The sequence below is a fragment of the Pezoporus occidentalis genome, unplaced genomic scaffold (assembly GCF_034315485.1).
Source record: "Pezoporus occidentalis ecotype Australia unplaced genomic scaffold, CSIRO_AGI_Poc_V1 ctg34, whole genome shotgun sequence".
Lineage (NCBI taxonomy): Eukaryota > Metazoa > Chordata > Aves > Psittaciformes > Psittacidae > Pezoporus > Pezoporus occidentalis.
The window spans coordinates 2,767,966-2,794,633 of NW_026915376.1; the positions used below are offsets into that span (position 1 = coordinate 2,767,966).

Genomic DNA, 26,668 nt, shown 5'->3' on the forward strand with positions numbered 1-26,668 from the left:
CCCTGAGCTACCTGCTGTCGCTGAGCAGGAAGCGGCAACTGCGCAGGCGCCGGTGGGCGGGCTGGCCGCACGCAGGCGCCGGGCCGGACTGAGGCGGGTGGGTGCGCGGGGTCCTTCAGCTTGCCCCGCGGCGGCGGGGAGAGTGTGCGGCCTGGTACGGGTACCCCCGGGAGGGAGGGGAGAGGAGAGGAGGGGGTCACGGTCCGGGCTCCCCTTCGGTCTCCCCTGTTGTCGTCCTTCGGCCCCTCCCGCCTCCGGCGGCGCACGGAGCGCATCAGGCCTGAGCGGTAAGTGCTTCACCGTTCGAAAGGGGGTTCTGCCTTTCAGGTAAAGTGCAGAGAAATAAAATAGGTGATAAAACGTGTTGACGGTGTTTACAGGAAAGGGGTTGGAACGGGGCATGCGCTAAACATGGAGGAAGAAGAGGAAGACTACATGTCTGATTTATTTATTAAGTAGGTGGCTCTTTTTTTTTCTCCTCTCAAGTTATTGTAACCACGTTTTTAAGAGTGCTAATATTTGCTGGAGTTACTCTTAGACAGGATGTAAGGCCAGGTTTGCCCATGGTGAGGCGGGTGAAGGAAGCTCTTCAGAAAGAAGAAAAGCAAAAAGAAGCCAACGAGAAGAACAGACAAAAGAGTATAAAAGAAGAAGAAAAAGAGAGACGTGACTTGGTACTGAAAAGTGCATTGGGCAGTGAGAACAAAGGCTTTGCTTTGCTCCAGAAGATGGGCTACAAGAGCGGCCAGGCCCTTGGCAAAAGTGGTAAGCTGTCACTGGAAGTGCATGCCTATATTCAGGTGTACCTTCATGTTTTACAGACTGTAGCTGCCACTTTATATTTAGACAGGGTGGATAAATGCCTTTCCAGGAACCCTAGTGCTGCTGAACTGTGTGTTGTGGGAGAACAAAAGGTAAATCTCCTAAAAAATGGTGTAGATTGACAGATGCAAGGGAATCAGCAGTACTTGCTGTTCAGTAACTGCACTTCCATGTGTGCCTGCCTACAGGAATTGCTTTAAGGATGTTTTCATGGTCTTGCAGAGCTAACAGTGTTCCACAAAAAGTCAACCCTTCCCTTTGAAGTTATAGTTGGTTTCTGAAGAAATGGTACTCACTGGCCTACCCTTAGGAAGCTTTAGTAGATGAAGTAAAATAATGCATCAGTAACGGCTCTGCCAGTTCAGTGTGTCTTTAGCAGACAATTGACAAATTAAGTGGCCTGAACAGATCCTTTTTGTTCTTCATCTTTGTCAAGTTGAGAGTCTCAAATGAAAAATGCTACAGAAGCTTGTAACAAAGCAGTCTTTACCACAGGTACGTTATACCTGTCAAGTCAAGGCCATTTTCTTTCAGTTGGGTAGTGAAAAAGAAAAACCACCCCAGGAAAATGTACATATTTAATAGTAAAAGCTGTTTGCCTGCTTGAATATACTGCACAAGTCATAATTTGAGAAAGACTTGATTTCTTAATCTGTTTTTTCCTTCACAGGAGAAGGCATTGTTGAACCTATTCCTCTGAACATAAAAACAGGTTTGTGATATTTCTTAATTTACTTAGTTAAGTATCATTGCTTCTGAACTGCTTACATTCGTGTTTTGAATTAACATAGGCAGAAGTGGGATTGGTCATGAGGAATTAAAAAAGAGAAAAGCTGAAGAAAAACTGGAAAACTATAGACAAAAACTCCATATGAAAAAACAAGCAAATGAACAAGCTGCAGATCAGTTCAGGTAAAATGATGTAACTGATGCTCCAAGCAATGTCTGAACTGAAATTCTTTTTATGCTTCAAGTTAGGTTATTCTTATAATGTGTTACTATTTTTAATGTTTTGAATGAGAAGTAAGAGTTGAAATATATAGTATGTTTCTTAGTTCTAAAGCAAAAACAGATGCACACTAAAAGCATATGCTGCATCATTTATTTCTGTAGATGTTAATAACGCAAACAATATACATAGTAATTTAAGTCAACTTTTCCAGTTGGAGAACCACGTAATTTTTGTGGTTAGCTAATCCTGAGCAGTGTTGCTACAGCAGTTTTTAAAATTAGAATGAATTTTTTTATGTTTTATTTTTATTTTCCCGATTTCCTTGTTATATGTGGAGAAGGAAAGCCTAGGGAAGACTGTATCTTCTGTGGATGTTTAGTGGACCACTTGTATCTTAGGAAAACCTGATGAGGAATTAGTATTCAATATAGCGTGATCCAAAAAAAGCCAAGACATTCCCAAGAAATACTTGTGTGCTCCCAGAAAAACTATGTCAGAGGGACTTCTTAACTTCAGTATTGTCCTCGTCTGAGAGAATTAGTAGGGCTAGAATCTTAGATTTTCTGTTTTAGAAAAACTACCAACTGTAATGCATCTCAGTTTTTTCTCTACCTGCTTATTTTGTCTATCTACTTTTTCTTCATAGAATAAGATTTAAAAACAAACAAGAAGAACGTAAGATGGAAGGGGACCTCCGAAAAAGCCAGAGGGCCTGCCAGCAATTAGACATGCAAAAAGTGAGACTCTGTGGGTTTTTATGTTGGAAGGAAGGCTTATAGGTTAGACACACAGGCTGCAAACAAAACAGTGAGTCAGTTCTTGGAAGTTCTCTAAAACTGTGGGTGGCTAGCCCAAAGTCTTCACGTTTGGCAACACTTCAGTCCTCTTAAAATATTTCAAAATACATATTTGCACCATTAAGATATCTGAAGGTGTACACCAACCTCGTGGTGAGTTATGTGAGGACCTATGTTAATTTGCATCATCATAGCTCACCTGTTTTCGCCCCCACATCCTTGTGGTTATTTCTGAGCTGTTAACATATCTTCCAGTAGCCAGTGTCAGGCCTCCCTAAATGAGAATGCTGTTTGCCTCAAGTGAGGGAACATCATCATCACAGAGTGGTTGACATTGGAAGGGGGAGAATCGAGGTCACCTTGTCCAACCTTCCTGCTCAAGCAGGATCACCTAAATCATGTTGTCCAGGGCAACATCCAGACATCTCTTGAGTATATCCAAGGATGGGGATCATCATTGAATCAGTAGATCCACCAAGGAAGGGTCTAAACAAAAAGCAAACCCAAACCAAAGTACCTTTCACCTGTAAGGAGTCACACGTAAACTATTATAAATTTCTGACCGTTGAAAACTTCAAGTACTTTTTTTTTTTTTTTGTCAGTTAACCTGTTAATACCAGCCCCCCTTTTTTTTTTCTAAAAAAGATAAAAGTAAGTAATCCTTCTTGTGGACTGTTCTGCTTGATTTCCCCACTACAGTTTTAGTGATTCTTGGTTATATTATACAGGATATTTAAAATCTAACATCTCACGTACTAGAAACTGGTTTTATCCAGCATCTAACAAGAAACCCTGCAAGGGCAGATAATTTTCATTTCAATCTTTTGTTATTTAAGGATATTGATGTTCCTAAGGAGAGTTGGTACTGGCTAGAACCTGAAGAGGAAGACGAAAACGATGAGGAAGACAAGGAAGATGAATGCACAAGCTCAGACTTAAGTGTAAGCTCTGCAACTACATTAATGGCTTGATTCAGACTTAAGTTAAATATTCCTTTAAAAAGTGTCTATGTATACATATGAGTATGAAGGACATATGTATACAGGTCACTTTCCAAGCTGTAGCGAATGGCCTCTTTGCAGTCTTAGAGCATTATTATAGCAGTTACAGGATATAATGCAAAATGCTAAGCCACTGATTTATTGCTCATTGGTTTTGAAGCTGGTCTTTGGAAAAAATAGCCTAGAATTTAAATTCTAAACATTTTTGTGTCTTTGTCAAGATATGCAAGACCATGTATATGATCAAAGTTACTTACTTTTGAGTTTTCATTTTGGATGCCTCATCTCATGTCTTAGGCTGAATTTTAGAATCATTAAGGAATTTCTGAAAATGCTTCAGATGATCTCAAGAGGGATACTGGAAATTCACATCTTTTGAGAACGAGATTACACAGCTGCTGTTAGCTGTATGTGTTTTATTTGCAGAGATTAGGTCTGAAAAATTACACCAAAAACATCGTATAGTTGAAATAAAGTAGCTAGGTAATATTTTTAGCTCTTCAGTGCAGATTTCATAGCTAGAAAGAAGGATGAGCAAACAACAGCCATAAACTTTTCAGAGATTGTGAATTCCTGTGCAGTGTACTACAAATATGGGGAACTTAATGCCTTACTGAGCTACAGTATTGTGTAGCTTTTCCATAGAAAATGGTTAAACAGTCTATTTTAGTAAAGGTAGTAGCTCACAGTTAGTGTCAGACCCAGATCATTGCATACCTCTACATATCCCTAGGTATCGGAAAAGCTGCACCTCCTGACTGCCTATTTGAGAGAACACCACTTTTACTGCATTTGGTGTGGCATAACCTATGAAGGTGAGAGTAAACCTGTTGTGTGTTTTACTTTGCTTGTGCAGCTGGATTCAAATAGTAAAATATATCCTTCATGTTTCTCTTACTGGGTGCTTTAAGCTTTACATAGCTAGTTTTCCTGCTGTGTTTTGCACAAAGCTTTGTACATTTTGATTATAAACCAATTTTTAGGCATTCATGTGCATAAAAAAACCCCTCTGAACAGCCAACCACACAGGCTGTTAATTTGATTTGGTATTCATATTAATTTGAGGAAAAAAAATAGATTAAAACCAGTACCATGCAAAGCTGTGAAAGGTTGCAGGTGTTTCTGAAAGAATTAGAACGCTATCCCAATTCACTGCACCAAAGAGGGTAGAATTTGTGTTCACTTGTTTTAGCAACTTTCCCCCACTCCCTATCCCGCTCTGAGCTGGAATTACTCACTTTTTCTCTGCTTATCCTTTAGACTCTGAAGATTTATCTTCAAACTGCCCTGGAGACAGTGCTGCAGATCATGACTAACCGCCTTCTAAAGGAAAAACCCCTAGATAAGTATGTATAGTTCATAATATCTTTTGGAAGGTATGGAGCTGTGCCATACTAAATAATTTATATCAAAGTACACAGAAGGATAGTTTGCAGTTAAACTCACATTTCTGAAGCATCTTATAGATTCTCTACTTGATGCATAAAGTAATAGGAATTAAAACTTTGCATTTATAGTTGAACTACAATATTAGAGGCAGGTTAAGCCTTCCATAGTCTTTGTTTATGCCCCATCCAACTGAACAAGACCAGCTGATAATAAAATTCAGATTTCAGTAAGGAATAAATACTGGCTAGTTACTCCATTGTACAGTGTGTTAAACATAATTTATTTTTCATCTTTACAAAGATAACTAAACATCACTTTCTTTGCTTTACAATCTTAGACCTGGTGGGGAAAAAAAAATGTGAAATATTACAGAGACATTATTTGAACCAACATTCTATGGCACATAAAGGTGCATATTTTGCGCAACTAAACAGAATCATAGAATAGTTAGGGTTGGAAAGGACCTTAAGATCATCAAGTTCCAACCCCCCTGCCATGGGCAGGGACACCTCACACTAAACCATGTCACCCAAGGCTCTGTCCAACCTGGCCTTGAACACCGCCAGGGATGGAGCATTCACAACTTCCTTGGGCAACCCATTCCAGTGCCTCACCACCCTCACAGTAAAGAACTTCCTCCTTATATCCAATCTAAACTTCCCCTGTTTAAGTTTGAACCTATCACCCCTTGTCCTACCACTGCAATCCCTAAAATAGTGCTAGATCATGTTGTTGGAGGATTTTTATATATAAAATATATAAATATAAAATATATATAAAATATATACAAAAATATTTTAATAGACATTTTATTTTTAGGAAACAGCAATTGCTACTGTAAACAGTCCCTAATAGAAATGTACTGCTGAAATAACAGATACTAGAAAAAAAGTATCAAAAAATAGCGGGACAGGGTCAGTATTACTTAACAGTAGAAAGGTAATGGTATTATGTATGCTCTGTCCAAGAACTATAAAGCTTGGCATATACCAGTTTTCATATTGCAAGAGTAGTATAGAAGTATAGAATCATTAGGGTTTGACAAGATATTTAAGATTGACTACAACTGTATGTCAGTTAAATCCCAGTGCGTGGAAAGAGGCAGTGGAACTCCCAGATCTTGACCACAACAGGGAAACGGTAGTTGGTATTGAATAGTAAAATGCTGTATGCATCCCAGCCAGGGATCAGGCTAGGGAAGCTAAAGCCCTGGTAGAATTACATCTGGCCAGGAACATCAACAGTAACACCAACATCTGTAGGTATGTTGGTGATAAAACAAAGACTAGGGGAAATGTGGGCCCTCTCTGGAAGAAAACAGGAGACCTGGCTATCTGAGACACGGAGAAGGTTGAGGTGGGCAACGAAGTTTTTTCCTCAGTCATCACCAGCAAGTGCTCCATCCACACCACTCAAGTTGTAGAAGGCAAAGGGCAAAGGCAGGGATGCCTTTGGGGAGAATGAAGAACCTGCTGTATGCCATCAGGCTTGATGCCATCTAAAGAACCTGAAGATGCACAAGTCTGTGAGACCTGATGAGATGCATCCACAGGCCCTGAGGGAACCAGCAGATGAAGTTGCTAAGCCACTTGAGTTGGGGTTGTTCAGCCTGGAGAAGGCTTTGTCAGGACCTTTGTTAGGACCTTTGTCAGCCTTCCAGTACCCAAAGGAAGCTTACAGGAATTCTGGAGAGAGACTTTTTACAAGGGCGTGTAGTGACAGGACAAGGAATGGCTCTGACTGACAGGGTAAATTCTGGTGAGACATTAGGAAAAAATTCTTTACTGTGAGTGTGGCAAGAAACTGTAAGAGGTTGCCCAGAGGAGCTGTGGCTGCCCCATCTCTGGCAGTGTTCAAGAACAGGTTGGATGGAGTTAGCAGCAATGTGTTCTAGTGGAAGATTTCCCTGCCTCTGTTGTAGGGGAGTTGGAACTAGATGATCATTAAGGTCCCTTCCAACCCAAACCATTCTGTGATTGGGTATTTGTGATTCATGATAAGGCAAAAAACAAAAACCACTTCAAGCTTTAGAAAAGGATGTAGATCAGATTCTTACTTAGCAATAAATACTTGCAGACCAGCAATAATTTCCATAAGAATATAAAAATTACTGTGCATTCATTTATATTATTCCTTTTAAGCAAGCACCCACTCAAAATCTGTTTTTGGAAGTTTAAAGCAAGTCTAAACTCTATTACTGTATTTTTAAGTTCTAGAGCACTGAAGGAAGTAGGTGTTCAACAGGAATGTAGAGCTGCTGTAAAGAACTGTTGGAAAAAAAAAAAAAAAGAATCGTAAAGAACTGAAATTCAGTGAATAACCCAACACCAATTCCTAGTATTTTCTCTACCAAAATTAGTCTTTGTATTAATGAGAGTATTCTAGTAATTATTAAAAACATCACTGAACAAATCAGAAAGGTTTGAATCACATACCACAAGACAGCACTTCTTCAATGGTAGATAACCTCAACTGATAATGGATGCAACACGTGTTAAGAGCACGCATACAGTGATTTGTCACAGGGCAGTTAGCACCACCACAACTTAATCTTCTAGGAGACGAGGACTAGGTTGCTTTATGTGCTGTAGAATATAGTTCAGCTCATCCACAACCTGTGTTTCCAGGTAAACTCGCAAGTGATTGCTTGCAGAAGCATGCTACCCTGGTCTGCAGCTGATGGGTGTGAATGGTGATATGATGCTGATGAGCTTCTCAATGGCAGGAAGGCAAAACACCAAGGAAAAGACATAACCCAAGTCTTGCTGTCGCTTCTGACATGTACTGGTATTTCATCAGTTTTAAGAGACATCAAACTCTGGATTTAAACACAGTAAAAGCTTTTTCAAAGGACATTTACTTAGTATGAGTTCTAAATGGCTTGTCTTTATCAACAGACTTTAAAAGTTCAAGTATTTGAGATGCAGAGTATCTTCGTGAAGGGTCTTTTGAAAGCATCTTTTTGATTATGGGTGCCTGTATAAAGAAATAAATGTCAGTAAATTATCTTTAATTAGTAAATAAACTAATTGAAATAATGTATTAAAACCCCATACCTCTGATGGAAATCGGTTGCTGAAGCTCTCTGGAAGTTCACCATCTCTAACTTCACTCCATACCTGAGATTCATAAAAAAGAACAGGTTTAGGATGTTTTATTATATTTTGCGTCTCACTTTATGACTCATATAGGTTACTGAAGTAAATAGGAAAATGCAACTGTGCAAAAAAGGCAGGGCTTCAGAAAGCCCTTTCTTTTCAAAAAGAAAGTAACTGAAAAGTTTGAAAGGTTTTTTACCTCTAATTCTACCTTGGTTTTGTGTTTGTCCCTTTTTAAGTTTAAAGTTTCACATGCTACAACATTGTGTTTCTTCCAGCAGTCCCCTACTTCAGAACCATTATTCTTCTTAATTTAAAAGTAGTGGGTTTATAGCCTCTTACCACATTAAAAAAAAACAACAAAACCACAAAAACAACAAACCAAAATGCACAAACCAGTTTTTCTTTACTTTGGATTTTTCCATAGGTTTCCTACTTTGGATGTTGCCATTAGCCAAGTAGGTTTGTTTCCTCCCTTTTACTTAGCGCTTTAGTTCAAAGCAGCTAACATTGAAAGCATTGCTAATTACATGCTGTCAACTTTTGCGGTTTCAATCCACATGATGTAGCTTTCTAGGTAAACAGAGCAGTCCACATCATCCATTTGCTGTTAACTGGTGTAATTTTTGCCTAAAAGAAGATAACAGTCCTGTCGCAGCACACAGCTATGCATCCTGAATCATTAGCCAGTCTTATGGATGCTACAGCCTGGCTTAGCAAGCCCTTATAACCAGTATCTAGTAAAACAAGAGTTGTTCCCATGAACTTAGAGCTTTACCCCTACTCTTCAGCTTTAGGCCTGTGAGCCTACCTGCTGGTGAGCATCAGCTGAACCAGTTACTTAGCTCATAATCATTAGCTTTGCTTTTACATGATGTTCTTTGATCAGGGCTTGCCAGCAACATACAATAGAGTTTATCATGCTCCATTAAGGGAAATTGTTCCCTAAACTGATGGAGCACTTGAAGACCATCCTAGGACTTCCCATCCACATGACTTCCCCATTTACCTGTAGACAGAAGACTTTTATGGTCAAAGAAACAAGACTAAGTAATTGGTCTTGCCCTTTCACCTATAACATCATGGAACTGTGAACACATTAGCACTGTCAGCTATTAGCAGGAGCAAGATGGCTTAGAAAATGCTGCATGGTAGCTGAAGAGACCCAAGTTGAACCTCTGAGTCAGGCAGACACATTGGTGTGGTTTTCTCATAATGGCAAAAGGACCAAGCTAACTGTTCAAGAGCTTCTGGGTCCAGCCATGTACGTATATCTTGCAATTACTTTTGATAACATCCTCAGCAGCTCCATTACTGTCCTACAAATATGAAGGTTTGAGCATACAAGCCATTACACTCATAATGTGCAAAGTACCAAGAAAGCGCAAGAGAGACATAAAAGATCCCTTTTCAAAAAAAAAGCTTAAGTAACACTGGTTTTCTTTTTGAAGTAGCATCTTTGTGTTGTTTTTTTTTTTGCCAGACATTATTCTTTGGCATACTCAGGCTTTAATGTGTACGTCAATAAGACATAAGTGAAATAAAACCAGTAGTATTTCTTTACTTTGGTTATTACATTTCAATGGAGGTGTGAGGACTTACGTGCCTTACAGAAATTAATCAAGGGGAAAATGTAAATAAAAACAGTGTTATAGATACACAGATTGCTTCTAGCGTGCTATTAGCATGTGATCCCAGCAGCAAGGCAAAGCAATGACAGACTTTTTTAAAGATTACATACCTTCTCTTTCTCATGACCACTGAATGCCGAAAGAATCTCGAACCAAATTAACCCCAGTGCATAAATATCTACTTCCTTTCCATATCTGTCCCCAAACTACAAAGATCAGAACAAGAACAATGCAGTCAAATCCAACTGGACAGCACTCTTAAAACAATTTTTGAAGAGAGTAAGAAATTCCCACCCCAAGACTTCAGGACTTGATCTCCTTATCAGTTATTACCCCTTTCTCCTACAACTAGTTTGTCACATCAGTGCAAGAGCATTCCTTACAGCACGCAGTGTCAGGACAGCAACAGAAAATCACCACGCTTGCAGACAGCTTTCTCCAGAATGCTGTTACGCTCATATACAGTTATACCAGGGAACTTTAGGCAACCTTGTTTAATACCGAGATTAGGATCAAGAACATCCAATACTGACTTTATAATGCAAATCTAGTAACAGAGACACTAATACAGCAGGACAATTACCTGTTCTGGTGCCATATATGATTTTGTTCCTGTGTTCCCAGTCAGATTCTCACATGTCACAGAAGTCACAAGACCGAAGTCACCTATTTTTATTTTATCTTCATCTGATATGAATATATTCTGAGGCTATATGTAAAAAATGAAAAATCACTATATGACCAAGGTTTATTGTCAAGCACAATCAGCCACAGAAGTGCTCCCCATAAAATGTCATAATTGTTCATAGAAATTAGCATTAAGAAATTGATGGGGTAGGAAGCAGAGAAAAAATGCAATTAATTTTTAAAAACAGAAACTCAATTTAAAATAGTACATGACACAGTAACTGCAATGGGTTGGTTTTTTTTCCACTAGCTCAGTCATAACTATGCCATGCTTTAATGTTCTTCAAGTACATTGTGTGTATAACATTTCATATCCAGAAATGTTTCTTAGTCTCCAGTCCTAGCCCTAGAATTTGATGCATGGGCAAAGCATTTAGGGTCACATTGAATTCCATTCAAATCCTAGTTTCTTCTAGGCACAGCAGCATTATCTGTACACAGACAATCGCAGTGTTGGAGCTTACTACAGGCATTTCACAGTATCACTTCTAAGTTTCCACTGAACTTACTTTATTTCAATGTAAAGATTGTGCACTTGTAGAGACTGAAGTCCTATCCAAAAAAGCAGCACTGAAATGTTTGCACATGTAATGAAAGAGCAACTAGAATATGCTGTTATCAAACACGGCATGTATTAGGGTAGATAAATCTATCCCTTTACAATATGGCAAGAGCAAACTTCCTAGACCCAACTTTTTCACTTTCTTACTTCTAATTATTTTATCAATAAAGTTAGTATTTATTTTTCCGGTAGGCAGTCTGGTGACCCAGTAACACATAATACACTGAAAATGCCTGTTAACTGATGGCTGCAGATTTCTTTAACTACTGCATTCTGAGATCCTCCAGTTTACCTTCTGACTTGAGGATGAAGTCAAGCCAGTTGCTGAAAAAAACAATTCCTAGCAATATCAGAAGAAACACACTACTAGGGTACATAACAAGCTAAAAGACTAGAACTATTTTAACATTTTAAGAAATTCCAAAGAGTACTATTTTTATCTTTTTTATTATTACCTACTTACCTTGAGGTCTCGATGAATTAAGCCTTTAGAATGAATATATTTTACTCCTTCCAGTATTTGTAAAAATGTGGTTTGTGCCATCTCATGATACTTTCGGTCTCGTCTATTCTTTTCAATCCAGTTTTCCAATGGCCCTTGTTCACATAATTCCATTTGAATGAAAAGACAGAGAATTTTTTTGTCTGACTTCTGCCTGCAAATTTTATACCATATTGAAATTGGCAAGATACAATTCCTCTCAAGCCATCAATGATTGTCAGTTTCCACTTCTTTAAAAAGCTTTGTTAATTACTGGGTTTGGAGTTCTCCAAACCAAGGTCTTCAAGCCTCTTGCTTTTGAAAAAGATTCTAGACCAAATTGTACTAGATATAAATAAACAGAACTGCAAACCAAACAGTCCCTGGCTCAGTTGCTCCATACCCGTGGAATAGCCCCAGTGTTTTGCTTGCTTCCGTTCACACCAAAAGGTTTCTGAATGTCCAAATTCTGGTTCATGTCATGTCTATACAGGAAGAAGTAGCACTGTCCTTGGCACACATCATGCCCTCTAGCAACTGCTGCAAGTCCCTGGCAGGTATTCTCTATTCTGCTCAACAAACACGGAATTAGCTTTCCTCTACCACCCAAAATTTTCACATTCTTTCAAACTCTGTCCTTCTGAAAGCTGGAAATCTAGATGAAACATAGTTGTCCACCTGACAGCCTCACACTTTTCAGTAGATACCCCTCACCATCAGCCCATAGCATAGGCTGGGGCTGGAGATGGTGAGGGGAAGGACAATATGAAGAGGAGACACCACGTTTTCCTACTTGCACTATGTGATTCAAGTGTCCTGAAATAAAGCTGCTTGAGGTACTGAAAGAAGAAACATTAAATGGCTTGGGACTCTCTGCAGTTTTGAGGTCAAGTCACTAAGCGGAATTCCAGGCTGGGACCTCAGCTTTGAAGACTTTTTTCTGTCTTTTACCCAATAACTGTTCAATATAAAATGCATTACTGATACTGAGATTCCAACATATTAGGTTTTGATGAGACATTTCCCCTCCATTTTATTCTTTATTTACTGACCACATAGGACAGATATCATGCCAACCATAATTTTGAATCCATTAGTATTTCATGGCTCTAGGTAGAGGCTAGGCAACCTATCTGAAAGGTACAAATTTATAGCTAGTGAAGAAAGCTTACGACGGAAGCTTTGAGAAGTTAATCTAACTTACAAGTAAAACTCTCACCGCTGTCTTCCCAGAAGTCTTAGTGTTGGAAGACTAAATGAAAGACATTTCGTTTTGTATTTCTGTTCTCAACAGCCAAAAACATTTCAGGCATTATGGTTAAAACGCTAACTTAGAGAAATCATTAAATCTATGGGAGCTACTGGCTGGCCAGTACTTGCTCAAAAAAGGAAATTTCTGATCAAGAATTTGGCAGCCTGCTGCCAGACATATTTTAGTTTCTGTTCTTAATTCTAGCCCCAGAGTTTGAGTTCTGCATTCTTATACTCTTCTATAGATTCAGCAAATTTTGTATATTAAGAAAGAGGAGAAAGATAAAATTACATATCTTACTCATCAAGAAAAAGAAGATATAAATATGCTTAATTATATATACAACCTGCTGCTGAAAAGGACTGTACCTCTTTCCTAGCAGGAACTATGGAATTATGTGTATGCATTTATATTTGTGTAAGGATTTATAACCAATCACCAGCCTTTCCTTTTACAACACAAGATTCACCATAAAAAACAAATTTGTAAGTGAAAACTGCTGTTTTGTAGTTACCTTGAGGCTGGAGAAGTTACATGGTCGTACCCTGGCCAGCTATTGTAATACCGCACAATGTTTTTGTGTTCAAGTCTTGCAAGTTGTTTTACTTCACGCACGTTCCTATTTGGAGTGAGGGAGGAATCATTTCCCAATAAAAATATTAAGTTAAAGACATGATATAAAGTAGCAGTATACAAGTAGTTTTACATTCATTTAGAAAAAAAAAACACAAATGAGAATCATAGAATGATAGAATCGTTAGGGTTGGAAAGGACCTTAAGATCATCTAGTTCCAACCCCCCCTGCCATGGGCAGGGACACCTAACGCTAAATCATACCACCCAAGGCCTCGTCCAACCTGGCCTTGAACACTGTCAGGGATGGAGCATTCACAACTTCCCTGGGCAACCCATTCCAGTGCCTCACCACCCTAACAGGAAAGAATTTCCTTCTTATATCCAATCTAAACTTCCCCTGTTTAAGTTTTAACCTGTTACCCCTTGTCCTGTCACTACAGTCCCTAATGAAGAGTCCCTCCCCAGCATCCTTATAGGCCCCCTTCAGATACTGGAAGGCTGCTAGGAGGTTTCCACACAGCCTTCTCTTCTCCAGCCTGAACAGCTCCAACTTCCTCAGCCTGTCTTCATGTGGGAGGTGCTCCAGTCCCCTGATCATCCTCGTGGCCCTCCTCTGGACTTGTTCCAACAGTTCCATGTCCTTTTTATGTTGTGGACATGAGAACTGCACACAAAACTCCAAGTGAGGTCTCACAAGAGCAGAGTAGAGGGGCAGGATCACCTCCTTCGACCTGCTGGTCATGCTCCTTTTGATGCAGCCCAGGATACAGTTGGCTTTCTGGGCTGCGAGTGCACACTGAAGCTGGCTCATGTTCATTTTCTCATCAACCAGCACCCCCAAGTCCTTCTCTGCAGGGCTGCTCTGAATCTCTTCTCTGCCCAACCATGTCAGCGAGGAAGATGTTGAACAAGACCGGTCCCAACAGCACCGATCCCTGAGGGACACTGCTCGTTACTGGTCTCCAGCTGCACATTGAGCCATTGACCACAACTCTTTGTGTGTGGCCATCCAGCCAGTTCTTTATCCACTGAGTGGTCCATCCATCAAATTGATGTCTCTCCAATTTAGAGACAAGGATGTCGTGTGGGACAGTGTCGAACGCTTTGCACAAGTCCAGGTAGATGACATCAGCTGCTCTACCCCTGTCCATCAGTTCTGTAGCCCCATCACAGAAGGCCACCAAATTGGTTAGGCAGGATTTCCCCTTAGTGAAGCCATGCTGGCTGTCACCAAACACCTTGTTGATTTTCATGTGCCTTAGCATGCCTTCCAGGAGAATCTGCTCCAAGATTTTGCCAGGCACAGAGGTGAGACTGACTGCTCTGTAGTTCCCTGGGTCATCCATTTTCCCTTTCTTGAAAATGGGGGTTATATTTCCCTTTTTCCAGTCATCGGGAACTTCACCTGATAATATTCTCCTTCATTCAAATTCAAAATTATTATTACACATTCTGTGGGGTTTATTTCATCTGCTCAGTTATTCAAAGTAAAAAAAAAGTGGCTTAACCATATTAGAAATGAAAGCCCCACTCAAAAAAAAAACGAAATAAAAAAAAAAAACCCAAGTAAAAACAAAAAACCTGAAAAAAAAGCAGATTGCTGCAGTGCATAATTACATCGTATATCCAAACACAAGGTAGCAAACACCCGTGTTTTCTCGCCACCGCTGTGAAGTTTGTTTACATATACAGAAGTCAGTGGAAATACTCAGGAAGAATTCTTACTAAATTTGGCCTGTCTGTGTAACAGTGCCTACTGAAGTAAGTTCAAACCCATCAGCACATCAGTCTTTATTTGAAGAATCAGGAAAATGTTTGTTAGCGTAGTTCTCAGGATTGCAATACAAATGAAAAGAACAAGTATCTGTGAAGATCACAGCAATTTGATGGGCAGTTGAACAATGTAAGGGTCACGTATTTCCAACTTGAAACCTTTTGTATAGATTACGTAAAAGACAATCAAGTTTTTCAGCCGGTGATCAAGTACTCCACTAGGGCAGGTTACAGAAAACCACTTTAAAAAAAAAATTGGGATCATCACTAGTAAGTAACAAGTAACACAGCATCAGAATAATGACTACATGGGTCATATATAAAGCATTTTCCAAGTAGAAACCATAAAATGTATTACTGTTTTCCCTAATCAGAGTTGTTATGCATTACCAATATGTAAACTTTCCACGTAACCTGTCAAAAGTAACAGTGCTGCTTTCAATGTTTTATTAATCAGCAGGCTTTCTTCAAACATATTTTGCAGTATTAATAACCAGAGCACTACTGTGTTCAGGGAAGGTAGAACTTAACAAATCTACTTCCTTACAGCTGCAACTGAAATTATTCCAGTGCATGCAAAAACCAACATACTGTTTTCAGCTTCACTTAGAAATAAAGGATAGGTTTATCAGAAAGAACATGCGACTAATAATGAAAATTGATAAAATCTTGATTAAAGTTATCCTAAAATAAAAATTAGAAATAAATATACAGTACATACTTTGTGAATTGAACTCGTTTGACTGCATAGGTCCTCTCATCAAGCTTTGCTGTTGCTTTGAAAACATTCCCAAAGCCACCTTCACCAATAGGCTCTATGTTCTTAAAACTCTCGAGAAATCTTAAAAAAATATAAAATTACATTTTTATATATATATATATAAATATAAAAAAAACTTTAAGCATACTTAATGCTAAATTTCTAAGATATAAAAATGATCCTGACAGGTCTACTACATCTGCTGCAACATTCTAGATACCACTCAGCATTATACAAGTCTAAATCACAGTCCTGAAGATTAAAAACACAAATAAAAAGGGAACCTGACCCCTGAAAGCGTGTAGGGTAATCACTCTCACATCTTCACACAAATGACCTTTGGATGTAACCATCAAAGGACATTGCATGTCAGTTGCTATACTATAAACTGACATTTCCAGAGGAAAAAGAAAGAAATATTTCAAATACCAATTAGCTTTGAAAGTTATTTTTATAGCCGTACTTTCCTACATTCTGTTATTAAAAAAAAGCCTCAAATCTAGACCACTACACACTGTGATTGCCATACAAATCTTGAAAAAAAAAAAAAAAAGTCCTTCTTACCTTTTATCCACAGTGTATGGGCTTTCATTTCCCTCACTGGTATTTGTGTCCAAACCTGGCAAACTCTCATCTGACATCTTTTTTACCTCTTCCTTGTCTCTCGCATTATCAAAATTAGCTGCCAATTTTCTGTAACAAGGACAAATGCAAAACTTATAATGGCCATTTTCCTAATATCTGGCAAAAGAAATGTACCTCCCAATAGTGCCACTTCTTTACTAGATATAGAAACACTACAGTGGTTTGCAATACAGCTTATGGGGGATAACAACCTAGAAACAGACACGTACCTTTGGGGTTTCAGAGCAGAACTTGGTGTGTTTCTCTAAATGAAAAAGAGAAAAAAACCAACACTCTAAGTGAAATATCCTGGATATTTTAACTATATTTAGTTTAAAATATGTCTGAGAACGTATATAGGAATTGTCTATATATGTGTTCATACCTTATATATGCAATGTAATATGAATGAAGCCACATCTTAGCTTCTAATTTTCACATATGCTATGTATGACATTATCATACTCTTCCCACAGAAGAATACAAGCTTAGTTTGGTTCCTTCTCTTGGGAGTACTGCCCATTTGGTCAACAGCACATAGATTGGGTCTAAAGTACAGAAGTAAATGACTAACGGTTAACAGCACAAATGTCCTAAATATTCTTAGGGAAAAATCGCACAGGTTTTCTAGTGATTAGTGGATAAAGGAACAAACTGTTGCTACACTCTTTCAAGAGGCTTGCTCTGTTCAGGATCTAAAACGTAGTTATGAGGAAGACCATTTTCATACTATACCTGAGAAGGTGAAGGCTTTTCACATACTGCCATGTTTTTCATTTTGTCTGCCAAATTTGCAGCTGAGTCTTTAAAGCAAATACTGTTGCTACTGAAAAATAAGCAACTAGGTTTACATGAAAGTAAAACAAATAAAATGATTGCCACAATTAAAGAAAAATGCATAACCCCCCATAGATTCTAAAACCAAAACCTGGAAAATCATTAACAATTGTGATGGATTTAAAGTACAAAACTTTATGCTGGAAAGCTAATGAAACAACAACATTTTGTAATATAATCCTCTATTTCTATGATCTGATATCATATCTTTATGATACGTATTTTATGATCTCCATTAAATAAATAGGTTAAACACAGATGTTTATGTCAAGACAGCACAGCCACCTCTAGCATTATACATACTGGCTTTCTTTAGAATCCCACAAAGAACATAAAAGAAGTGGTAGTGGCACTGCAGTTAAATTAACTGCTGACCTCAAAAGGCTTGACCTAGGGTTTCCAAATCACAAATGAAACTTTCTGCAGGTTCATTGTCTTTCACTAAGCAAATTTGCCCCTTGTATATGGGGAATGGAAGAAAACAAGTAAAAACCCCGTATCTCACAAAAAAACCTCACACAAAAACAGAGAAGAAACCAGAATGTAAGGCACAAGAAAAGTATTTGAGTTGTATTATACTGAGTTGACAAGAGTATCGTAATAGGAAAATGTGTTAAAGTTGGCATTCAATAATGCCATTATAACAATGAGGTAAGGTTATTCTGTTTACATCACCGTAAAATTGCTTCTGAAAAAACTCACAGCAAAAAGTAAATATTATCAGAAAGCTCTACAATTACAAGCTAACCCATAAGGACTCAAATAAAATTGCACAAGTATAACAGATTTTTCTCTGGCATGTAAGAAGTTCAAGTCAAACGGCTTTATTCTGCATTAAGAAAACTAACACAGATTTTATTAATAACCAGAACACATGACCCTCTAAGATTAGTAAATACACTTCGTTATCACACTATCAATGAACCCAACTTACTCCAAGTCAGACTGAGTTGACACTTGATGGGAATCACTATTGTTGCTAAATGTAGAGTTGCTGTTAGATGTTTCATTTCCCATCTGAAAAACAGAAACAAAACCACAAAAAAAAAAAGTTTAACAAAAACATGTAAAAAATCCCATTCAAAGAGGGGAGAGGGAAGATCACAAGATCCTAAGTGGAAGCTGTTAGCTGCACTGAAGATTCGAAAGTCCTGCAGAAGAAAGGCATCTGCCTAACTTCCACCCAGAGGAGTGGGACACTGGGCCCTGTCACAGACAGCAATTTTCCCACTCATATTTAGACTATATAGACATATTTATATATTTAGACTACATAGATATAGGCAGGAGTCTTGGACCTGTTAAAAATCAGGATAAAAGTATTTGCTATTTATAAAGGTTATAAATAGCAAATGTTTTTATTGCACATGCAATTGCCTGCATGGAAAACAAGAATTATGAAGGCTTTAGTATGTGTAATCAGCAGAACAGAAAATTTCAGTCTGTACAAAAAGACATTTAACATCTTTGGTGCGAAAGCCCTGTAAAACCTAGATCACCAAATCAGGGTTCACTAAAATAACCTAATTCTACTACTTAGTAGAGGTTCTTCCTCTTCCCCCCTCCATGTCTTAAGAGCACAAATGTAACATTAAAAGCAACACCTACCATTGTTACAGTCCATAAGCAAACAAAAAGGTTTATGTGTCAATGATACCAAACTTTCTTTTATTTTTTTTCCCCTTAATTTGGGAGTAGTGGGCTTTTACTACTTTTTGCTGGTTACATTTTGTTTGTTACACACACATCATAGAATCATGGAATAGTTAGGGTTGGAAAGGACATTAAGATCACCAAGTTCCAACCCCCCTGCCATGGGCAGGGACACCTCACACTAAACCATGTCACCCAAGGCCTCGTCCAACCTGGCCTTGAACACTGCCAGGGATGGAGCATTCACAACCTCCCTGGGCAACCCATTCCAGTGCCTCACCACCCTAACAGGAAAGAATTTCCTCCTTACATTGCTGGGAATTAATAAACATTCAAACTAAACCAAAACGACCAATACCCTAATTTTAGAGTAACAACTACAGAGGTTCGTTTTAAGTAGGAAATTTCAGACTTCAATGAAAATCCGAAGACCCATGAGCTCACAACATAGGAAAATATTAAGAAAGCATCCTAGAGCTTTAATAGGCCATTAATTCCATGCTTAACTTAAAAGAGTTCTTTCCTCCACCATACTGCTTTCCTTCCCTTTAAATTACATTCAAGTTAGTTCCTATGTACTGTTCTCTGCCTTTCAGAAGTGGGTTTAGATCACTGTTAGGATTCTAATGGTTTTTTGCACATATGAAAATAGGACCACCAACATAAAGACAAGAGCTCTGCTCTACAGAGGAAGGTGTTTGTAATTGTTTTACTAGACTCTGCCTTGGAATACTACTAAAAGCAAGCCCTGTTGATTCCCACTCCCCCTTTTGCCTTTCTTGCATTGCACGGTACACTTTTGATCCAATAGAAGGCAGCAAGAGATTTATTTTCTTAGCCAGTCAGCTCAACAGCAGTTCACACAGGAAACACCCAGTACATTAGAGCAGTCAGAATTCAGAATCTTTTCAGACATGTGCATCCTTGACTGACAACATATCAGACCCTCTTCTGAAATGCACAGAGATACCGACTGTGAGATTTCTTTTTTTAATCCAGCAACTGAATATAGAAACACAACAAAAATTTTACCTACAGAATCCCGTAGCCCAAAAAACCCACCAAAATATGGATTGTTTTCCCCTTAAGTGGAATCTGTGGAATGTGATTTTAAATAAAATGAGGAAATCTGTTCAAAGATTACAGATACAAGAATTAAACTCCCATTTTAAGGTGAAATATAGCACATACTGTTATAGCGCCTTCCTCAACTAGTTTCTCAAATGCTTGTTTTGCAGCAGCTTGTTTTGCAGCAGCTAGACAAGGTCCAGTGCCATTTCCATACACATAACCGCTAATTGTACAGCGACAAGAAAACCTGGAAAACACAACAGAGATTAACATCTTATACCCCATACAACAAGTCTTAGTTTAATGATTTTAAAAACTACAGTCAATTGACATCACAGAATGGAAATCCAAAACATAAATCTTCAGGACAGTATTTCCAATGCACATTTAATCTAATTAATAAAGGCAGATAACTATTTTGACATACCTTCAAGTTAACCAATTTTCAGAGATTGAATATTTAGCACTTTTTAAGATTGAACTCCTCAAAGCATCATCATACGCACCCACAATCACAAAGTATCTGCAGTTTAGGTTTTAAAATGATTGATTTTGCAGGGGTGTAAAGGAGAAGCTTTCCAGCAGATACTGTCAAGAGTTAAAATACATAGATATTCTTTATCATCCCTCAGCTGTCATTAACTGGAATGTTTCTGTGAGTCACTAACTGCTATACACATGGAAGGAGACACAAACAGGCTCTCCTTGGCACTTGGTTCCTACAGGTCTCCAAGATACATGCTGAGAGATAACACAGAGGTGCTAGAGCTACAACCAAGAGAACTAACAATTTATCTACACTGACTACCATTTTATCATCATGCCATCTCTTTCACTAGCTAAACAGACTCAGTCCTCTTAACCTCTCATACCACATCCTCCAACTACTTGACCACCTTAATGGCCTTCCACTGGATTCTCTCCAGACTACCTCTGAATTATTATTGCATTTCTATAGATTCATCTAATGCTACTCAGGATAACTAATGGTAGTGTGTCATCGTGTTATACAACACAAAGAAATATGAAAAGCAAGTACGAAGACAAAAGTACATCTTACACAGGAGCATGAGCATCTCCAGTACGTGTGTTAGGATAATCAACTCTTTGCAAGGTCCTTTGTGAATACACATTTAGTTGGCTGACATAGTCACCGGACTGTACAGGTAATAAGGTCATCTGAGTTGTTGGTAATTCTGCAGCTTGGGTATTTGAAGGACTCTCTGGCTATAAAATAAACAAAATAGGTAACTTAAAAACTTAAGTTTAATAGATAGCTTAAGATAAACAATGCACAAGATCTAACATAGCTGCAAAGTTTGTCAGCATTTCGAAATATTTTCAAGGAATCCCAAGGTTGCATTAACCGAGCCCGTTGTGGCAAAGGGGAGCTACCCCAACCCAGAATTACTCCTGTGGGTTTACAAACAAATGTAAATCCAGTTTATCTAATATTGTACCAAAAAGAAAAAAAAAAAGGCAGCCAATGCTGCCTCCTGATTATTTTTCACATTTTTTAAACCCTGATGAAAAAAAAAAAAGGATGGCAGCAGGATGCTGCTGCTGCCACCATTAGCAAGGACTGCAAATGCCTCTGTGCATGTACAAGAGGGAAAAGCAGGACTTTTCAGCTGTCTCATGATTAGGCAGCATTAATAATACATCAGCAAATATGCAGCAGTTGTGTTAAAGTAATGATGGAGACACAATAGAAAGCATATGGAAACAGGTAAGGAGAGATTTCAGTCTAAAGGTGCTAACAAGCATTCAGAGTCAAAAAGAAACGTAAAGAATGGCTACCAACAATACATGTGTTGGAAAATAGAGGAGCAAAACTCAAACTTAAACTAAATCAAGGAAGGATAAAGAGTATAGAATAAGCTGTACCATAAAGAATATTATGACAAAGATGCATCAGGTTAAGTAAGCAATTTTATGAGTTTTATGAGAGGCAACAGGCATACTGAACAATGCCCTGCAAATGTTTTCAAGACATCAAATTACTGAATAGCTGTCAAGATGAAAAAGGAGCACTGTCCATTCTGGATGTACCAAGGCAGGTTAAGAAAGGCAAATATATTTCCTTACCCTCCTATAACAGCAGAGAAGGAAACATTCTCGATATTATGTACCAACACTGTAGTAGAACAGTAAGAAAACTAGTTCCGTTTAAAGTAAAGCACCGAATAAGACAGAACAACTTCAATAATCAGAAACTCTCCCATGGCTAATTTCAGAGATTAATCTTCAGTTTTTACTGGAAAACAAAAAAAAAAATTCTACAGTTTACTCACCCGTTTCTCAATCATTTCCCAGGTCTTTTTTGCTGCAATTGCTTTTGCTTCCTTCTTATTTTTACCAGTGCCTGTACCATATTTTTTACCATTTATCTTAACCGCAATGGTGAACCTGCAATGAAGGAAAGTTTTCTAAAACATTGTAACATTTTGTCTCATATATACATAATAAGAAAGTTGAATTTGAGAATGTTATAATCTACAAAGTTAACTGTGAAAGTATTTCACAGACCTTATAGCAGCTCTCCAGTACCTGAAGGGGGCCTATAAAGATACTGGGGAGAGACGCTTCATTAGGGAGTGTAGTGATAGGACAAGGGGTAATGGGTTAAAACTTAAACAGGGGAAGTTTAGATTGGATATAAGGAAGAAGTTCTTTATCATAAGGGTGGTGAAGCACTGGAATGGGTTGCCCAGGGAAGTTGTGAACGCTCCATCCCTGCTGGTGTTCAAGGCCAAGTTGGACAGAGCCTTGGGTGGCATGGTTTAGTGGGAGGTGTCCCTGCCCATGGCAGGGAGGTTAGAACTAGATGATCTTAATGTCCTTTCCAACCCTAACTATTCTATGATTCTATGATTTAAGTATTCGTGTGTTAGCAAACCAAGCACTAGGAAAGAGCAGCACAAGGGCACTGGAAGACGTTTACAGCACTCATTGCTGTAGCCTGACACTGTAAGTTGTACTACTTGGAACAGCCCAAGTTATCCAGCATGTTCTGGATACCACCATCCCACTTCACATCATTTAGAGGTACAAGAGAGTGGATGGAGCTGTACTTGTGAATGTAGCAGAGTACACTGGAAAAAAAAGAAAAAGTGCAATAAATGGGAAAAAAACAGTAAGTTTTAAAAGTGTGTGAATTCTCTTAGTCCCATGCCATCACTTTTGAAGTATGCAGATGTAGCTGTGTAACCACAGCTGTGGCCATTACTATGATGGGGATTTTCCCGATGCAGCTCATGCAATTCAAGAAAAATTAAGATAACTAACATTTGACACCCAGATAATAATTTATTTTGGGACTATGGTCAGGTCTAAGAATAAGTCAGCACAAACAGAAACAATTATTAGCATAAGGCATGTCTACATGCAAACTAGCAGAACAAAAATAAAGAAATCACACGAGGAAACATGACACATCTTGAGTATCTATGATTCCTGGCCAGGAAAAAAAATAGCAAAACACTATATCTGTGTTAAGGAAATAAAACTCATTCCATCACCTGTAATTGTCTCTTCAAGTAAAAGCAAAGCAGCTTAAGCAAAAGACCCTTTTCTTGTAATAGATGTTCAAAAACTGACTACACATAAAACATGCTGGTACCCAATCAATTGATATAGGCCCGACTTTATAGTTAGAAACTAGCAACATAACTGACAAATAATTTCTCAGCTTTGTAAAACTAAATAAGCAAAGCATTTAAGTTGGCATAGATCATAAACTGAAACATTTGCTGCCAGCTATCCCACCTCCTGATGGATTTCATGGATGCATAACATACCTACAGTATAGTTACTTACATTATAGATACAGGTGCATTGCTGTTGCTTTCCAAAAAACAGAGAATCAGTTTTCTCCTCAAACTCTATCACAACACCCTCTTCACCCACCTACCACTCACTTTATGGCTCCAACCAGCTCTCCCACCACATACACACTTCCATGTTTTATGTACTTCACTTACTGCAGGAAGAGTCCTGATGGTTACTGAGGTGCATAGTGAACTTACACGGGATCATGAGATGGGCCAGTCATGCTGACATCAGCATAAACCAGGGTAAATTTCTGCTTTTGACAGTAATGGTTGATCTTCTCCATACACTCACGTTCCATTTTGACACGATCTCCAATAGGTTCTGCAAAGCAACATTCAGAAGTCAGGATGACTTCCATCCAATAGGATTCTGCAAACTGGAACACAAGACACTTAAACTTGAGAAGGAACTTCTTCTCAGTGAGGGTCGGAACACTGGAACAGGCTGCCCTGTGCCTCTGAGGGCTGTGATACTGTGAAGTATGTCTGTGCCTCCTGGCATAGCAGGGAGACCACCCTTAACCCTGTGAGACCACTGCTGTGACATCAAATAGAAAACTGGTACCAGTAACATAAAAGTCACGGAAAATTAATTCCGATTTCTAATTCAAGTTATTGATCAGGAACTGGTTTTGAAGACACATTGCTTGGAAAAACTGTTTTAGAAAGCAGAGAAAAGAACCTGGAGACTTCTTAGCATATTTCTCAGCAGGAAAATGCTGTATTATTCTGTGAAATACTGTGAAAAAAATCCCAGTCAGTAAAGTTTCTCCAGACAGAATTAGGTCCGACTCCTTCAGAGGGAGAACTAAGAGGCGTTTGAACGTACCCTTTGAAGCCGCGATGAGTGCCAGGCCCAGTGACACGCACTACAGATGAAGCCGCGCTCCCGGCGCACGGGGAGGCCGCTCGAACCGTGGCGCGGGCAGCCTGCCTCTCCGGAGCGGCCGGATTCTCTTTCTCCCGATCCACTATTCCCGAGCAGCAGCAGGCGCCCCGGAGCCGGCGCGGTGCGATGCGATGCGGGGCGGTGCGGCAGGACTGGCGGCTGGAACGCACCGCCGCGGTTTCGCTTCCCGCAGCAAGCTCCCGCCCGGCTGAAACGAAACCGAAAGCTCGAGAAGCGGTCCCGCAGCCCTGGTGAGGTACGTGGGGAGGCGGGCGGGACTGCGCGGAGAGCAGGCGGCTTCTCCAAGATGTGTCACACGCTGGTAGCACCTCCCCTCCCGCGCTGCTCCCCGACTGTTACCTCCTTCTGTTACACCCAGTACAAGGCAGCCACGGGAATAGCACATAAGGTATGTATTTCCCTGCCCGTGGCAGAGTGGTGGAACTAGATGCTCTTTAAGGTCCATTCCAACCCAAACCACTCTATGATTCTATATAGTTCAGCTATATGGACAGAGGAGAGTAGCACTGCACACAGCTTTTTACAAATACATCCAAATATTTGTTTATTTCTTTTTTTTTAAGTAGCCCTTTTCCCTCATGGACTAGATGGTCAACACTCATATCTCTTACAGAGTGTTCAGTAGCTTCCCAAAGAAATAAGTTCCAAACCATAGATAGGGCACATAGCAGAAAGTATTTCCTTTTATACATTTTAAATTTTCAGTTCACAGAATCATCATAGTATTATAGAATGGTTTGGGTTGGAAGGGATCTTAAAAGATCATCCTGTTGCAACGCCTCTGCAAGGGGCAGGGACATCTTCCACTAGACCAGGTTGTTCCAAGCCCCATCCAAGCTGCCCTTGAACACTGCCAGAGATGGGGCAGCCACAGCTGCTCTGAGCAACTTGTTCCAATGTCTCACCACCCTCACGGTAAAGAATTTTTTCCTCGTATCTAATCTAAATCTCCCCCCTTCCAGTTTAAAACCATTCCCTCTTACTCTGTCACTGCACACCCTTGTAAAAAGTCCCTCTTCAGATTTCTTGAAGGCTTTGAGCAACCTGGTCTGGAGCAAGATATCCCTGCCCATGGCAGGGGGCTTGCAACTAGATGATCTTTAAGGTACCTTCCAACCCAAACCATTCTACAATTCTATGATGATCCTATGACTTCTTTCTTGTTAAAACACACCTAGAGCAATTCCATAATTCTATGTATGGACTTCATTTAAAGATACCAAATGCCATTCTTACATTATCATTTCTAGACCATGCAACACACCTCATGTTGTAACTTGGCTCCTACTTCTGTTTCTGATCGCCATTCTTTTCCTGGCTCTGAGCTTCCATGAGGCATTTCTGGCCTCTAGTGAGCCTGCAGAAAGAACAGATAGAAACTACTGTGCATGTCAAGTGTATGATTGCACAGAGACCATGCCAAGAGACAAAGCTGCCATGAGTTGCCCTGTTTGCTATCCATGGGTGGGGTTTATACAAATACAGCACGGCAAATGGCTGGCTGAAGTTAAACAGCCTGGTAGTAACTTCTGCAAGTATACAGGAAAGCGTATTTTATAATTCCAGGCCTACTCTGAAGTGAACATAAGTTTTCAGTGTACTGTCCGTTAATGAAGTGAAAATAAAATCATAAAAATAAGTTTTAAATATAATTATAAATCACAGCTTAACCACTTAAATACCATATCTGAAAGCTTCTAGTAAACTTATGTATACATAACATAAATAAATCTTTTAAGACATTTATTTTCAAATTCTGATCTCTGACAAACTGTCAAAGAAAGCACAAAGATTACATTTATGGAAGCGTAGCTTTTCTGGAATGCACACACAGGATCCACTGCTCACTGACGGGAACGCAGGGCTGTCTGAAACAGACATCATCTTAAGTGAAGAGAGCCCTAGAAATTCAGCCATTTTTAGTCATTCTTCTGTGTAAATTCTGAAAAACAGTAATTC

General features: G+C 39.1%; 2 protein-coding genes across 18 annotated transcripts; one reads left to right on the top strand and one right to left on the bottom strand.

Annotated features, from left to right (window-relative positions):
• Positions 1 to 234: 234 nt before the first annotated feature.
• On the top strand, positions 235 to 24,122 carry GPATCH11 (G-patch domain containing 11). Of its 9 annotated transcripts, none has more exons than XM_062629539.1 (9): positions 237 to 455; positions 539 to 765; positions 1,493 to 1,534; positions 1,614 to 1,734; positions 2,421 to 2,511; positions 3,408 to 3,512; positions 4,306 to 4,387; positions 4,833 to 4,918; positions 23,955 to 24,122. In XM_062629539.1, exons 1-8 carry the CDS (start codon positions 412 to 414, stop codon positions 4,886 to 4,888), a joined length of 768 nt encoding a protein of 255 aa, XP_062485523.1. In that variant the 5' UTR covers positions 237 to 411; the 3' UTR covers positions 4,889 to 4,918; positions 23,955 to 24,122. The 9 variants fall into 9 exon arrangements, with proteins under 9 accessions (XP_062485525.1, XP_062485518.1, XP_062485526.1 ...); XM_062629538.1 differs by lacking the exon at positions 23,955 to 24,122 and adding an exon at positions 20,692 to 20,713; XM_062629536.1 differs by lacking the exon at positions 23,955 to 24,122 and adding an exon at positions 7,589 to 7,730.
• Positions 5,218 to 24,713, bottom strand: EIF2AK2 (eukaryotic translation initiation factor 2 alpha kinase 2). Of its 9 annotated transcripts, none has more exons than XM_062629525.1 (16): positions 24,629 to 24,713; positions 23,995 to 24,121; positions 22,261 to 22,375; positions 21,027 to 21,193; positions 20,087 to 20,213; positions 18,177 to 18,259; positions 17,141 to 17,228; positions 16,636 to 16,670; positions 16,346 to 16,474; positions 15,743 to 15,862; positions 13,187 to 13,291; positions 11,403 to 11,595; positions 10,274 to 10,399; positions 9,801 to 9,896; positions 8,018 to 8,080; positions 5,218 to 7,937 (listed from the first exon to the last, which is right to left on the bottom strand). In XM_062629525.1, exons 2-16 carry the CDS (start codon positions 24,096 to 24,098, stop codon positions 7,818 to 7,820), a joined length of 1,671 nt encoding a protein of 556 aa, XP_062485509.1. In that variant the 5' UTR covers positions 24,099 to 24,121; positions 24,629 to 24,713; the 3' UTR covers positions 5,218 to 7,817. The 9 variants fall into 9 exon arrangements, with proteins under 9 accessions (XP_062485509.1, XP_062485508.1, XP_062485507.1 ...); XM_062629524.1 differs by having other exon boundaries at positions 17,141 to 17,231; XM_062629523.1 differs by having other exon boundaries at positions 17,141 to 17,246.
• Positions 24,714 to 26,668: the final 1,955 nt, after the last annotated feature.